The following is a 17,092-nucleotide window of genomic DNA, read 5'->3' as shown; positions in this document are numbered from 1 at the left end:
CCTTTTGCTTGCACTGAATATGTCATGAGTGTTGATATGATGTCCCTTATTTCTTGCTTTGGAAAAGGTGGTGGTCAACCATTCCTAAAGATGTATTCCTCTTTTTATAGGGCTTCTTCCAGATCTTAAATTACAGGTCCTTGCGGAATATGCTTGCTCAATTTTCCATAAATCCAATAAGAATTCTCTCAAGCCCCTACTGTCATCAGGTAGATGACAGCAGATGCTTAGTGATGTCTTCCCTTCCTCATACTTTCCTTAAAGACACCAAGTACTGAACTCCATGAATTAAAAGACACCTGTTGACATCCTATGAAAAGCACATGACTGGCAGGCAGAAAACTTTTCTGTTTCATGATTCTGTTGAGTGATTTTAGGTCTTCTGACTTCTGATTCCCTGCCCCATATGAATAATGATACTGCCATTCTTTGTAAAACAACATGACATCCATAGGCAAAAAGCCACGTATTCTAATATGTTCAACGTCATTTAAACATAAATTCAGAAACTTATGTTTTTCCTTTTTTTTTTTTTTTTTTTTTTTTCACATGGTCCAGAGGAATATAAACTGTTAAGATCAAAAGCATGAAGAAGAAGGAATCATTTGTTAGTACTGCCAGAAAGTCATGGTGGAAACAACTAAAACTCTATACCATTTTTACTTACTTGCAAGCTGCAAGTGGAACTATGGGGGGGTGGGGGAAATAAAAAACTAAACAACATTGGAAAAAACTTTATTGAACTTTTTGAAATACAATTAAATTAATTGCATGCAATACAATCCTACTCAGAAGAAAATACAACTTTTCCAAGAAGCATCACTCTACATTGAATAGTTTTTCTTCTACAATCATTCATTTTCTCATTTTTTTTTTGAACATACAGAGAGTGCATATCATATTACGGAGCACATACTATAAAGCTGGGATTTACAAACAAGCCAAAATAAGGTATTCAAAATGCCACTGATGCTCTCAGTTCCTTTGTAAATCCTACTTCTACCGTTCTGACTGGTACAACTGTGAGTTATTTGCAATTTTTGTGTATCCATCATATCAAAAACATCCTCTCTCTACAAAACTCACACTGGTGTTTGTTGCCAATGCACTTAAAGGAAATTCATGTTTAACTCGTATTGATTTGCAGCAATTTTTGTCTTCAGGAATGAAACACTACACTCTAAATAGGAACATAACTAATTCCTCTTGTTCAACAATTAATTAGTTCATGGTTTCTACTTATGTATTGAACGTGCTTATTGACAGTTCTTTATGTGAAGAGGAAAGATGTCAGGAAACAGCACACATATTTTAGTCACCCTTTGCAAAGTCTTAGCAATATCACGCAATGCATTTCATGAGAGAACTGTACTCTTCTACCAGTTTCTTCTTCTCATTTAATTTTTCCAATATGGCGTCCATTAAATATGTGGCAAAAGGAAACTGGAAAAGAAACATAGTAAGAAAAATGATCATTGAACTTTATTTTTGTGTGAAAAGCATTTATTAAATATCTTTAAATTGTTAGATTTCACTTAGTTCTGACAAGCACCACGCATACACACATCTGATCTTTAAAGTTCACCTGCCTGGTTACTGCCTGAAACTTTGCACTTTACCATAAAAATGATAAAAGAACAGAGTAAAATGAAAAAAGATAAACGCCTTATTGAACAATTCATGCTTTACTGACCATGTTAATGATGTAAACTGCAGTACTAGCATCTCTGTCATTTATCTTCAACGAGTTGATCAATAAGAGGTTACAGTCATCTCTAGGGCATGCAGAAATTGTACTGCATGTTCACTGCTCTCAGGAGGATGAGACAGAACTCCCAGTACAGCTCTCAGTGTTGTGACAATGGCAGCAAGTTCAGACTTTGATATCAAAACTTGTAAATAAAAACAAAACAAACCCCCCATCCCTGAAAACTCCAACTGTATTGATTAGGATAATGCACAAAAGTGTTCTTCTCTGAAGTGTAATACCAAAGATCTGTATTTACATAGGTACAGAAAATGCAAAAACCTCTTTATATCTGTTCTGATATGAAAAAATACATATTTGCACAGTGTCTTCAGGTAAGGAGATTTGGTATCTTTTTCTCTGTCATTGCTTTAATGCTCAAAGAGGTTCTCTTTCACAATCTTGCTGCATGAGTACACAGTAGGGAAGTACTTTTGAAGGTGGTACAAAGCACTAGTTGTTGCAAATCCACCCCAAGAGCGCACAGTAGTGTGCCAGAGGAGAACCAAACAGTTGTAGTTCATCCTTGGAAAAGTCTCTGTTGGCTTCAGAGAGCTCTGTCAGCTTTCTTGAACCACTAAGATCAGTGATGACATAGGTGACAATCCCACAGAGGAACTACTAACAGCTGCCACTCATATAAGAAGCAGATATAATTTTACTTTAATAAGGCCAACAGAAATAAATTAGGTAAAATACAGCAATTAGTTGAGCAGGTCATAGAATCACAGAATGGTTTTTGGGTTGGAAGGGACCATACACGCCATCCAGTTCCAACCCCTCTGCCATGGGCAGGGACACCTCCCACCAGACAAGGTTGCTCAAAGCCCCATCCAGCCTGGCCTTGAACACTTCTAGAGATGGGGCAGCCACAGCTTCTCTGGGCAGCCTGTGCCAGTGCCTCACCACCTTCACAGGAAATAATTTCTTCCTTATATCTAATCTAAAGCCCCTCTTTCGGGGCTTTAAACCCTCTTTCGGTTTAAAACCATTCCTTCTTGTCCTACCGTTATTTGACCATGTAAAAAGTTTGTATGCTTTTTCTAAGACTATTTTAAGCACTGAAAGGAAAGTCAATCACCAGCTTCCTCTGTTTTTCATAACTGTAGTTCAAGGCAACGCCTTTTGCTACTAGAACCATTCTCAAGGTCTACACTCAAGTACATCTAATCTGATTTTACTTTTCCACTTCTCTATTCATTCTTAAAGACAAATCTGTATGATGGTTATACCAGATACAGTACTACTTGTTTATCCTAGGTATACATATCAGGCAATAATAAAACGAAACAAAATGAAATTAAAATAATAAAATAAAATTAAAGCAATAAAAATAAAATCAATATATTTGTAGGATCACACCAAATACATATGCTGGTATAATGTCAATATCCTGATATTTATAATCATTAACAAGTCAGAAAAAAAAATTCCAAAATGGTAGCAAGGAAAATCTTATTAATAGCAATCATCTGTCATGAACTGACAATAATGGGACATAAGGCAATCCTGTGTTCTGCTCAACAGTCACCCTGCAGTTACGGAAAAGGGCTGGCAACATGCATTATTACTCTTTTCTACAGGAAAGGGGATTTTGTAGGGCTGGTACTTGCTGACCAGCCATCTCTATCTGTCATAAATAACTTCTGTCTGTGATAAGAATTTTCTCGTAGTCATCTACACCTGTCAGCCTTCTCCAGTACACTTCTGTGATGACTTTTGGGGGAATAGAGGGATCCAACACACTGAGCACAAATCTATTCAGAGTAACACAAGACCTAATTTTATCTGAAATTCTGTGACATTTACTCGCTACTGTACTTTAAAAACACTGACCCTGGCATCCTGTTCACTCTAATTGCTCTCCCTCCTTGTCTAAATATGGTTTTACGAGAACACTATACCATTACCTCAAAGTCTCTAATTCTTCTTGCCAGCTTGACTACATTCATTTTTGATACATTTTACCTCCTTAATGTTCTGCCCAAGATGAATGTTTTCTTATTGATGTCTCTGGTTCATATCATTCTAGCTGCATTTTACTTGCTGCTTGCTACTCTCTGTGGCTTCCATGTCATAGCAAAGTGATTTTTAAAGAAGTCTTTCCATTTAAATCATTCATTTAAATCAAAAGCATTTGAAAGTTGAACATTATGTCATTCTTTCCCGTTTGTTGGTTTCAGAAAGTACTGTATGTTTTTATCTGTTTTTCTTTCCATACAGACACCCAGGACTGGATGATCTCTACAGTCTTCATCTTTAATAGAAGCCTGTCAGGTTTACTTTTAATGATGACTCTGTAACTATCCTGGGAAGCTTTCCTCTACATTTCTCCCCAGAACTTCACAACCGTAGACGATGTCTCTACTCCATAGTATTTATCCCAATTTCCAGACTTGCCATATGCTTAGGGAAGGCTTTCAGAGTTCAGCAAGTGCTAAGCGCACATCTAAGGAGTAAAAGCTTGTTTATACCAGTGATAATTATGTACAAAATCAAGCTTCCTTCAAGTGGTTTTCAATTATCTGTGCCACAGCCAATTTATTTGAACACTGTGCATTAACAATGGTAGCAACCCTAAATCAGTACATTACGGTAGGATTTTGGAGAAGTACTATTCAACTGATTTGCATAAAATCAGAAAACTTGTGAAAGCAAAGTATGTATGTCTTTAAATATTTTTATTTATCTAACTCTACCTTCTATTTATTTAACTCTAGAAAATATAGATTTCTTCCTTGTTACTAAAAAGCCATATAGATGAAATGGTGCATTTCTTATACATCTTATCAGACAGATATCTTGGTGTAAGGTAACATGGTCCTAAACAGTCAAGAACACTGGTAGTTATTTCTAATTCTCTCACCTATTTATTCTTACTTTGAGTATGCTTCTGTCAAAGATCCCTTCTGTAAACAAACATACTAATAACGTCTGTTGACCTTACACTACATTACTGAGTCTTACCCAGCATAAACACACAGCTTTCTGATATGCCAGTGAGAAGACTCGTAATGAGTGCAAGGCAATATTGTTATTTTAATGAGACACAACATCACCATTCATGGACTGCAACATCACTTGGCCTCTGTTTCACAAACACTAAAATGTGTTAACGTAGAAATAATGGTATTTTATTCCTGAAATACACAAATAAATGGTTACACCTATTTTAAATCTCCCCATAGGGATCATATGTATAACACATTTGCCCAAAAAACTATACAAACACACTGCAAAGCTGCCTTAACATGAATTGAGTGAAACACAAAGAATAATCTAAAAGTTAAAATGAAGTAAAAAAGGAAAGAAAAAAGAGTAAAAATGAAGAAACACCAGTTAATGACTAAAACTTCCTAATTTTACTGTAAACTATAAGTAAAAGAAAAAAAAAAAGAGAGAGAGAGAGAGAGAGAGAGATATGCTTCTCTTCAGTATTATTCTTTGTCCTGCTTTCGTATAGGTGTATGTACTTGCTTAGATAAATACACATTAGTGTGAGTGTGTCTGTATTCTTATCCTAAGTAATCAAGATGATTTATCCTTGTACTTAGTCCACGACAAGTTGTGTAACGTTTTTGTTTCTGTGCATGAGATAAAACACAGATTTATACCATAAGGGGTAGTCAACATTCAGGATGGAGCTCTTAATCTTTCAATAAGAACAGTCTGGTGGTCTGATACCAACGTTAGCAGTATCCAAGACGTGATTCATACTGCACTGCTGCTGCTTTTTAAGGTGCAGGTTATTGAAACACCTTGTGATGGTGGTAAGCGTGCGCGTGTGTGCACAAGTGAATATATACATGTGCATGTGAGCAAATGGCAGGCAATGCACAGACACCTGTTCAAAGAGAAGGGGGAAGACAGACAGGCTGGAGACAGACTGAGGAAAGGAAAGCAGGTGAGTTGTAACTCAGGAAGTTTGAAAGGAAACAACTACAGCTGCTGGTGTACATACGTGAATGAGACCGAGGAAGTCTGTATTTAGAATCCAGTGCAAATCCTAAAAATGGGCTGGGGAAAGTACTTACTGACTGATGAGGAGTGTTTGTTCAAATCCCATGTTCTAGAGATGGGCTACACACATACATGTACCTACAGAGAGCCCAGAGAACAAAGGGGAGGGAGTTCTTCTGGAAGAACTTTTTTTTTCACCACTGTAATATGATCTGTATATTAATAATGAGGTCATGATAGAAAAGATTTCATTGGGTGGCTTTGTTTATGTGAGATATGATATCCCAAGGAGGACCTGAAGAGGGAGGGAAGACCAGTGCTGTTGTCTATCTGATAAGGGACATGCTAAATCAATGCTGACATTTGGTACAGTGCTTGGAAGAGTTGGGCAGATGATTTGTATTTTATTAAAAAAATAATTATTGGAGACTTCAGGCAGTAATCTGGATTGAGGCTAACTGCTGTACTCACATGCTAAATTATTAACTGATTGCTTAGAGATGCTGTTCCTTATGATCAGTCACAATGAATGAAAGCCTTGGCTGGTAGGAAACATCTTGTCTAAGCCGTGAAAAGAAGTCATCCTATCAATTTGGCTATATAAAGTTTCTTACAACGGGAAAAAGCTAGAGATGTGTTTTTTGTTGATGATTATAAAAAGAGTGCTACTATAGTGCTAATACCTGGTTCAAATAATAAGACACACACAGAGGGGAGATATGTGAGAGAAAGTATGTAAAAACCTCATCAGAAGTCAGGCAAGCTATAAGCACAGCTATATATCAAGATACCCATACTTATGCCCTCCTTCCCCAAATATCATAAGCTCCCAAACACTCAGTGCTCTGCAGTGTGATGTATCTCCCGGGTTCTTTCTCCCATGCCTGCTCACTAACACATATTCAGCCTGATGTCTCTATACAGGTCTCAGCTACCGCACTGCAGAGACACCAGGTACCTGCATACACTCGGGTGAAGCGTCTCCACTGTACTCTTAGGTTACACAATTCTTGTTTACATAACAACATCCTGAAGCAGAGATGTCTCTGTAAAAGTTCTAAGTTTCCACATGTAATGTTTTGATAGCAGTTCATAAAATGAGACAAGTTCTGACTGGGGACTGTGAGATTCATGAACGCAAAAATATTTAGCACTGAAGTATTAACATTTTTGTGAAGCTGACAGAAGCTACACTTTCTTAAGTCATAAGTGCACAGCAAATAAAGGTACAGATGAAATGTAAAATGGAGGTGTGCTATACTTTATGATTACACTTTAGGGGGATCTATAAAATGACAGTAAAAAGCAACTAGTGCTTTCTCCAGTCCCCCCCAAAAATCTAATGCAGCAGTAAAATGGCGTATGTCAGTAATAAAAGTAAAATGTCTATGACATTTTAAATGTTATCGTACTGTCACGGTGGAATAAAATTAGCTTGAAGAATGATCTAAAGGGATATGATGCAGTTCATTATGTATAACAGCAACAGCAGCAGTTTCCCAGTGTTCATAAAGGTTTCTCCATTAAATTTACCTCCAGTCAATAATTAGGAGTCCACAAATAAACCTAGGCAATTAAATCAATACTGCTGGGCAATTATGTTCCAAAGTCCTGGCTCAATGGCACAAAAAGACACTATATCAAACTGCAATATTAAGTGATCTGATGCAATTTTCAACCGAACATTTTCTCAGAATAACAGAAAAGGTCATGCCTGTATCTTTGTCTCAGTATGCAAACGTATACACTGTTTGTCAACCTGTATCACTAAATAAGCAGCCTGTTTTGAGCAAAGTCTCAACATGAAGTGTTCACTTCACCATGAGCTTTGGTTTCCTGATCAGAAATATTACCAATGTCTGATAAAGAAAACCACTACCAACCTCTTTACAGGTATGAGTTAAACAGTTTAAAGGGCACAGACCTCTTCTGTGAGCTGCTCCTAAACAGGGACCAAGAAATCTAAGCAATTTCCATTCATGTGACTTAGTAAGGACAGAAAGGAAAAGCAGAGCTGGTTACTCCCAAAAAAGCACTAATCTCCCTGCCATTCTAAAGATGATTGATTTGCCAAGAATTACTTTTACCTTCAGAGCTCCTCCTGTGGAACCCCACAAGATGGAGCAAAAAACACTGAAAACCACTATTAAGTTGTATACAAAGGGATGTGGCTAAGAGCAACGAGCTCCCCCATCCTTAGTTAACATTTGCAATCTTAATATAGTTGGTTGTATAGTCAATAATCCCCTCACTCTTCATGCCCTGGCTTTTGCTCTCTCTCTACATCAGACAAAGAGATGTGATAAGATTCTGCTTAGGATTTTTTAACAATCTGCCAAAGAATGACAAAAAAAAATAGAATCAGAATTCCTTGTTGTATTCTGCACAATCTGATTCCTAGTCTGGCATCTGTAATATGAACAGAATCTTGAAATTCACAAATTAAAAAAATAAAATCTTCCAACGCAGGCAATGTAGTGAATAGAAATACTTGTGTATTTTCTTCCAAGTTCCATGTAACACTGTGAGGTGTTTAAATTAAAATGCCAGTATTTCTGACAAAGCCAGTAAAAGCAAACTGCTATTTCTATCTCCACTGCAGCAATTAAGCAGTCTTAATGACAGCGAGTTTTGATAATGAAAGAGGAAAAAACAGTAATTTCTTTAAAATCTGGTCATAGGACACAATCTAGACACAAAAGCTATTAATGATAAAACATTTCAATCTGCAAGTGATTGTTCCCTTGAAATGGTTTTCAAAATATTTTCAGTCATTCACATGCCTAATAGAAATGTACTACATTGCTAATGGACACATGCTAGTGAATATGCATTAGGAACACTGGATTTATAAATCAAATTTTATTTCATTTCAGACATTAGCTACACATCATCTGAATAAAGGAGACAACTAAAACATAATGGAAAAGTTTCAAGAGTCAGTGTATGTTGTCAGTGATGTCCAAACAAAAGCTGACTATGGCTAGAAAAGCAGGGCTCTCACCTGCCAATAAACTGCCCTTGATCACTTACAAGAGGGGAGCATCCCAGCAGACTCTGTGTGTATTAAAAAAAAGACTTGAAAGAGAAGAAAAAGTATCACACAGGTCACAGCGGCAGTCTCAATGGACCCCTCAGGGATTTCTGCTAGTCTCAGCCTTGTCATCCTCTATGCAGCTTTCCTCTCTGCCCAGAAAATGTCGATAGGAAAATGTTTGAGGGGCCTCTGGTGGAAATTTTTTCATTCTTTCTGCATTGACAGGATGCCAAATCAATATTTACTTCCCACTAACAAGCTGCTCGAGGTCTCAGTAGAAAATATTGTAGAGAATGCGGGAAGACACGATAATAAACAGCTGTCTGGCTATGAGGAAAACATGAATTGACTGGAAACAGGTCCACAGTAAAAGGTCACTGAAACCCATGAACTCCTCAGGTGTCTGTATCAACTACTAACTTTAAAGGCACATAATAAAAAATCTCTTTTTCCTAAGAGGTATGAGAGGATGGATCCGTTTCACTCTAGCAAACATTACAGACTGTCTCAATAAGTTAATTAACACATTTGCCAAGATCTGTGCTGGTTTTCTCCAGTATTGTTTCACTGTTTTGAGCTGCTGAGTTAGCTATCACAAATCCTGGGTTAACAACTCTTCAGTTTTATCCAGTGACTCTTATTTTAAAAGAAATAAATAGGAAATAGCACAAAATGAGGATTTTATCGCACTTACTAGTGGCATAGTTACAAGGACAATGGATTATTTACAACCAAAAAACACTTAGCTATCCAGAGTAAAAAATATATAATTCATTAAGGGAAGATATAAATTTAGAACCTGTGCTTCAAGAAGCTTTTGTATCTTGTGCAGCCATTCCTTATCTTTTTCAGATTCCATTTTTGTCTTTGCTGTTTCCTAAAAATAGAAAAATATAACATACACACGATTTTTTAACACCACCTGAGAAGAACATAATGAATGATAAAGGATGTGTGTAACTGGATACATATTAAATAAACAAAATGTAGAAGTCAGAACTATGCTCACAGAACTAGTTACCTGAAGCATGCTCACTGAATATGAGGGCTCTGTTAAATTTATAAACCTATCCATGTTTGTGTATGTCCCTAGAAAGTTGCAAGGCATGTTCTTTTCATATAAATATACAGGTATATATGTGATCTATGTGGAAATCTTTTGAGTTCAATTTAAAGGTTCCTGAGCCTACACACTGATAAATGCAATAGGTATCTAAAGTTTGTGTAGTGTAAATTCAACACCTGCATTTTAAAATTGTTTTCTGTTTATTATTGAGTACATCTGTGTGTTTTACATATATATCCCCTGCATTGCTTATAAGGAAAAGAAATAGGATATAAAGATTACTATCAGAATGAGGTAAGCTTGCAACAATCCTATCAAAGCCAATCACTTTATAAGGGTGTAGAGATGCTTCTTAACAGGGCAGGGATCAGTCCATAATATTTATATTTATGAATGTAACCTGTGTCAGTGCATACACATAACATGCACATTTATTTAAGTCAATTGAAAACTCTTTTTTGTGATTTATACGATACAAAGCTACAATAAGGCTACGACTAAGCTGTCAGTATTGTATGGTTCCAGCCCAATAAGGGTCAACTTTGAGGCACTTATTAAATGCAAGCGCAGGGGCTTTGTCATGGATTATTTGATCTGGCCTAAATAACTCTGGACAATAATTCCTATTCCTATTACTAACACTATCAACTATTTCATAGTAATATGATTTTTATTTTTTTTTTAATCTTTTCCAAAGTAAATGATTGCATGACTCCATAAAAATGCATGTTAGAATCAACAAAAAAAGGCAATGGATTCCTCCTGAAAACATATGTCTACTAGAATACCTTTAACAGGCAAGTATGACAACTGAAGAAAGTAAACATCCACCAAACCAATTTGGCACAAGAGAAATTCTAATTTTTTTTCCATTAATGCAAAAGTCTATTTAAAATGTATAACCCTGCCAGATCATCTCATGAAAAGGGAAGCTACTTTCAAATAATGCCTCTACACCTGAATGCTCAAAACAGCGTATTTATATTTTATTTATGTATGCCCAAAGTCTTGACACCTTAGGAATCTCTAACATGACCTTTTTATTCAAATTCAACCATTCTGTTCTTCTTGTGCTGGATGCTGCACAATGAAATTCCAGACTTTATCTGGAAATTCTTTTCCAGAAGAACACAAATTTACAGCATCTTCTGATCTAGCCCCTTTTTGCTGTAGAGTCCTTAAAATAACTTACCTCATCATCTTCTACTTCTAATATCTCCTCAACATCAGTTGTTGAAACATTAAGGATAGAAGCTGCCAACAGAATTGACTCTTGGGAAAGACCTTTTTTACGTGCCCTCGCTTCTTCCTTTTTTTTTGCCTGTTTGATTTTTATTCTCAGCTCTTGTATGCTGTGCTGTAACTCTGTGCTTAGAGCCTGGAAGATGCAAGCAGAAAATAAACCAATGCAATTTTTCTTAAAGTACAAACACTATGAAAAACACAATATCATTTAATCTAAGCTCCTTTAGCTAGGAACTATCTTTATTCTGTTTTATTAGTTGAATGGGGTATACTCTGTAATATGAAATAACATATTTAGAAAACACAGGATGAATTAATACAATAAACATAAAATGTTCTTAAACATAAGTACATATTTTCTTAGTATGCCTTTAGAGAAGTAACTATATTCAAAATGCCATCAACAGTAAGACAAAGCAGATTCTGCAAAATCAATTAAAAAGGCTTTTCTGATTCAGTCTACCAGAATTAATTTCTGTAATGTGGTACATACTGCTAAGCCAGAAGGATGGTTGCAGCTTTAAAAAAAATAAAATCCAGAAAAACAGAAGAATATTGCTAAAAGAAAACTGGTACATTTTGGAAAGGGCAGCTTTTTGAAAGATTTAAGTGATAGGAAAGGAGAACCATTATGTGGGATAGAAAAAAAAGGGACTTCTGGGATTTAACAATCCTGGTGTAAAACCTAGGCAAAGTTAAAAAATCAAGAGATGGCTGGACAAAACATAGTTCTCTCAGCTAAATGGAAAGAAGAAACCCAGTCGGGGTGAGGCTGCTCTCTTAGTTTAAAACTAGAATTAAAAGTAACAGTACAAAACATCCTGCTGAAGAGACTGTTCTAACCTGAATGAAAACTGGTTTTGGTTTTTGTTCTTCGACAGCATACAAGTACTGAGCTTGACTAATACCTACCAAAGCTGAACATGTGCAAATGGCTTAACAAAGAACCGATGCTTCAAGTTCTTATCTATCACATTCCTAAAATTTTCTGATTCATTGAAATAACACAAAGCATTAGTATAAATCACCGGTTGTATAATTGAAATTATTTTGTTTCAACATTTATGCACATATGACAAAAAGGTTTTGTCAAAAGCACAGTGAGGTAATTTTATTTAAAAATTGTTGGCTGAGAGACAAGAGCAGTAATTCAATGTCAGAAGATCCTCCTAGTGATTTCAATGACTCAAGCAGAGAAGTGATTGTCAACATAGACACCGTGGCTGAGTTTAAAATGAGAGAATAAGCTTTTTTTTGATCGTCATATGTGGGTCTCCTCTTATTAAACTATTTCTCATGAGTAGCTGATAAATTCCTGGCAATTCTTTTGCTGCAGAATGCCTTCATCTCTAGAAACTGACTGCAGAATTATGAAGCCTGTTTATTGAAATTCAGGGTACTCTACAGCCTCCAGTGTATTCAAAATACGGTCATTATAGAGCATTTGCTAATAAATTTCAAAGAAATCACAACATCTGATTCCAATATTTATTTTTCTATCACTTTCCCAATATAACATTTTTTCCTTATTTTTCTAGAATTTACTTATTTAAAAAAATTACCCTACCACAAATTTGAGGAGAGAGCATACAATGAAATTTGTCCTGTTTTCTGATTCAAGTGTGGGTCCCTCTATACACAGTATTTCCAACACAGTACCTTGTACATATACCTGTCTTCAAATACAGAGCTGACAGGAATGTAGAAACATGAAATATTATATATGCAGGGAGCTAAGGCCACTTGGACAAAGCTCATAGAAGGGAACAAAGAAAAAGCAAAGCCCCAAGCAGAAAAGCACGTGTTATGAAAGAAAATTACAGATGCATAATTACATGTTTTTGTGGCATTCAAAATGGTCTAACAGTAAGTTGGCTACTGCAATATGTAGGAGATGTATTTAACAGTGGAAAAATATGTATTTCTTCAATCAAATTGAATCAACTTATTTAAAAGTAATGGGATGTCCCTCAGATATAGATCATAAGGCTAAAAGGTTCACAGTACACAGTGCAAAGAAGAAATTTAAGTTAAAGGAGCAAAATATCAAGGAAATTAGTTGCAAAGCTACATGGCAAGACTATGAATAATGATGAGCAACCAAACACAGACAAACAAAACATGTTTGTAAACAAAGCCAAACATTCACTCGAACATCTTAAACAACAAATTAAAATTGCTAGACAATAGTCTTATTATATTATTAGATCATTTTTATAGGTTTATATAAACTCCAAAAGATGTCCATGATGAATGAACAAGCTGATATCAACAGCAATAGTGGACCCCTGAAATTGTTACTCCACTGTGCTCAATCTGTTAATTCAGATAATGAAGCCACCAGAAAGAGCCTGAAGAAACTGTAGCAGCAGTTCAAAAAATAAACAACAGCAAAAACATAAAGGAGAAAGGACAGAGAAAAATACAATTAATAGGTTTTGATATGCAAGTACATATGTTGTATGCAATCGCAGTAGATCACACATATAGTGAACTTGCATTTCATTTGTTTTTTCCTTCAGCAGTTCTAATACCTTAAAGCTTCTTTTCTAGTGTACATGAAAGATCTGTCTACTTCATGGACTTTTGGATTGTATACTGAGAGATCAGCTATTTTTGAACAAGCCTTCTTCACATTATTAAGTTGTAGCAATGTTTTCATACACGTTTTTCATGGGACAAGTGCCTTAAAACATGGTAACTTCCCTATGATTTTCATTTGCTCTCTGTTGACTTCTTATCTGTTGTAAGCAAATAGATCCATGTACTGAATTGTTTACCTGTTAGTGTTTTCATCTGTATGCCAGTTCATACTTCACTACAGAAGTGTTAAATATCAAAGCCACAGAGGTCTTTAACTGAGTTAGGAAGAAACATTTCCAAATTGAAAATGACAACATACTAACAGTTAACCAATTTTTAACACAGTTTTTGTTGATGAATATACTGAAGCCAGTATAACAACATTCTTTGGTTAAGAAATTGATCCAATGCATTCTGGAGCTAAGAGCAGGATTTTAAACTATAACATTTCCCACTGTGTATTTCAGAATTGCTTCTTTTTAAGCTTATAAACATACATAGGTGTCTGCAATGAAATCAATATAGAATATGACTTCGAATATGACTACATTGATGTAAAATAGCAATGCCTTTATTAGTACTAGTAATACTAGGATTTGATCTTTTCTCTTTGTTTTCCTTTGGTGTGAAATCTGGGGGATATATTGTTGCTAAAGCCATTCTCCCAGCTTAGCTGTTACCATCAGTTATTCCTATGGGACACACTTAGCCTCTACCAACCAACTAGAATAGGCATCCCTGATTAATTCCTGAAAAACAAATCTAAAATACATCTCATCAGGCCAGTGCAATTGTTACTGGTACAACTACAACAAAAATAAGGTTAAAATTCTGAAAGCATAAGTTTGAAGTCCACAGTTCTTTTTAATCAGTAGGAACTGTTGCATTATCTACCAACTCCAAATGGCTGTATAGCATATATTACATCCACTTGGTTGCATACAATTCTAAAATATCTCCTTTAAAAGCTGTATTCTTTATATTCACAATGCAAAATAGTAATTCATAGGATAATAGTTTTCAATTTTAGTTTCAGCAACCAAACATTATTTAGCAATATATATTTTTTGCCCGTTTTGAAACCTACAGAGATCAAGTTTTTTTTTTCATTTAAAAGGTTATACTTATTTAAATGCTCAGGGAAACTGTGTCATACTGACTGTGACAACACATTTTCAATAGGTCTTTATATCCCAAAAAGCTTTGACACCAGTTGGTCCTGGAATTGACATAAATCAATCAACAGCCCCAAGTAATGCTACATGAGCAAATCAATGCCTAAAATTATTCTCATAATTACCATGTTAATTTAAACATTGTATTGTTATTGTTTGTACTACAGTAAAACTTAATGACTACAAGACAGATGAATTCTGATGCTATCATTGTAGCTATGTATAGCTAGATTTCAGTCTTGCAGTGGTGCAAATCTCAGGGCAGAAGCCATTTACTATGGAATAAGAAAATTTCAAGCTTTACTGTGTTTTGTACAAAACAATAATGTTCTACTGGGTATGGCTGGGATGGAGTTAATTTTCTTATAGAAGCCTTTATGTGCAGTGGTTTGGATTTGTGACTAAAACAGTGTTGATAACCACTGATGTTTTAGTTGCTACTCAGCAGTACTTGCAGAGAAGAGAGTCAAGGTCTTCTCTGCTCCTCATGGTGTCCTGACAGTGAGGAGGCTGGGGGTGGCACAAGAAACAGGGAGGACAGCCAGAACAGCTGGTCCATACTGGCCAAAGGGCAATGTAATGTCATACTCAGCCTTAAAAACTGAGGGAGGTGGGCAGGTCTGGCAGGTAGCTGTTGCTGGGTGTTGGTCTGTATACCTTGTTTTGTTTTTGTTTTTCCCCTCATTCCTTCATTCACTAAACTGTCCTAAACTCAGCCCATGAGTTTTCTTGCTTTTGTTGTTCCTGTTGTCTTCCCAGTCCCGCTAGGAGTCGGGGGAGAGCAAGCAGCTGTGGTGCTTAACTGCTGTCCAGGGTCAACCCACCGCTAATACATAGAACAGTATAACATAAAGAACAATTCTGTATGTTGTATTTGGTGTATAGCTCAACATGAAAATGTCTTTAGGTACAAGTAATGCATTCTTAGAAACTCATTTGTCCTGTGGACTGGGATGGTGTAAGGACTCCTATACCATTACACCAAAAAGAAATGGCAAATCTTTTCTGAAACAAGATTAGTTTTATAAAGAAACAAAAGTATTGTAAATATGTAGCAGCTGTCTGTAGAACGATATCTAAATTTCATAGAACTGAATGATGAGTTTAAAGAACTTCTCTACTTTAGCAACATAAAAACTACAGCTGGCCAAAGGGTAGGGCATATCCTAGCACTGCAAAAAGTTGAGAGAGAATTACCACCCCAAACAACATTTGCTAATAGCAAAAACAAAATGAATGGACAAAGTGACACAAAGATGATGTCATGTGTAGTTTCAACAGCCAATACAAGCATTCAAGTTTCTGAAAGTTGAGTTATTTGGTCCCTATTTCCTCTCTAAAACTGACTTTCAAAATGTTTTGAATACTAATGTTAAGCTGATCTCACAAGACTTCTGTATGTCAGAGAAAATAAAAACAATTCTCCAGTAATTTCATTTTCTAATATACATTATATAAGTTTCCTCAACTACCATTACTTGAACAGATACACTTCTTAGTTGTGTGTGTGTGTGTGTGTGTGTGTATATTTTGGAAAGGGACAAGAATGTAGACGAGAAATAAAGACAAGACAGACCACTGCAATAGATTTGTCTGGGCAAGGACTATAACAAGTATCATTCCAACTCCTGGGAATCAGTTAGCCTCAGGAGGTTCATTTAATTCTTATGATCCCCAGAGATCACACATGATTTCAGAGAGTCCAGCATATGCCCTGAGAGCAGAGCGAAATTGTGTACAGGAAATACAGACCAGTCTTATCTGCCTCCTCCAACTTCAGTATTCCAAGAATGTCATTACCAGATATTAAAGTAGTAGTAATTCTTTTAATAATGTCATACAGACCACATTTGTAAGGTGTTGCACTGGTTTTATTTATCTAATTTCAGAATGACTGCTGTCACAGTTTCTTCTGTCATTCTAAAATTTATGAATAAATATGTTTAAGCTATATGGTTTGTTACTTCGATTTATTTGTACATATTTGGAGGAACTAAGATAGACTTTTACTATCTTTTCTATCAACATAAAAGAAAACAAAAATTGACAAGCTCTAAAATGTATTAAAACACAAACAAAAGAAAAATATTCACTCAAGGGAATGTGTGAGTGACAATATTATCTAAAAGCTAGCAGAGCTTTAAAGTTTCAAAGGCTGATTCGATAAAGAGCTGAAAGGAAGAAATAAATCTACTAAAGTAGGTATTCCATTGATATATATGATTTTAAAATAAACAATCTTATGTTGATTAGCACAGAGAATAGCACTCACAATTTCA

The 17,092-nt window shown here is 35.7% G+C and overlaps 1 protein-coding gene across 7 annotated transcripts in view; it reads right to left on the bottom strand.

The window, feature by feature from the left end:
- Nucleotides 1–719: 719 nt before the first annotated feature.
- The window catches only part of CNTLN (centlein), a 202,876-nt gene continuing 186,503 nt past the window's right edge, over nucleotides 720–17,092 (bottom strand). For all 7 annotated transcript variants that reach the window (XM_084504846.1, XM_084504849.1, XM_084504851.1 and 4 more), the window contains 3 exons: nucleotides 11,003–11,188; nucleotides 9,544–9,621; nucleotides 720–1,443 (listed from right to left, as the gene is read on the bottom strand). In XM_084504846.1, the coding sequence (XP_084360972.1) occupies nucleotides 1,342–1,443; nucleotides 9,544–9,621; nucleotides 11,003–11,188 (366 nt within the window). In that variant the 3' untranslated portion in view covers nucleotides 720–1,341. The remainder of the gene's footprint in view (nucleotides 1,444–9,543; nucleotides 9,622–11,002; nucleotides 11,189–17,092) is intronic.

This window comes from Aythya ferina (genome assembly GCF_964211825.1).
Source record: "Aythya ferina genome assembly, chromosome: Z".
NCBI classification, from domain to species: Eukaryota; Metazoa; Chordata; class Aves; order Anseriformes; family Anatidae; genus Aythya; species Aythya ferina.
Note: the sequence above shows the minus strand (reverse complement) of the source record. Positions and strands in the feature narration are given on the sequence as shown.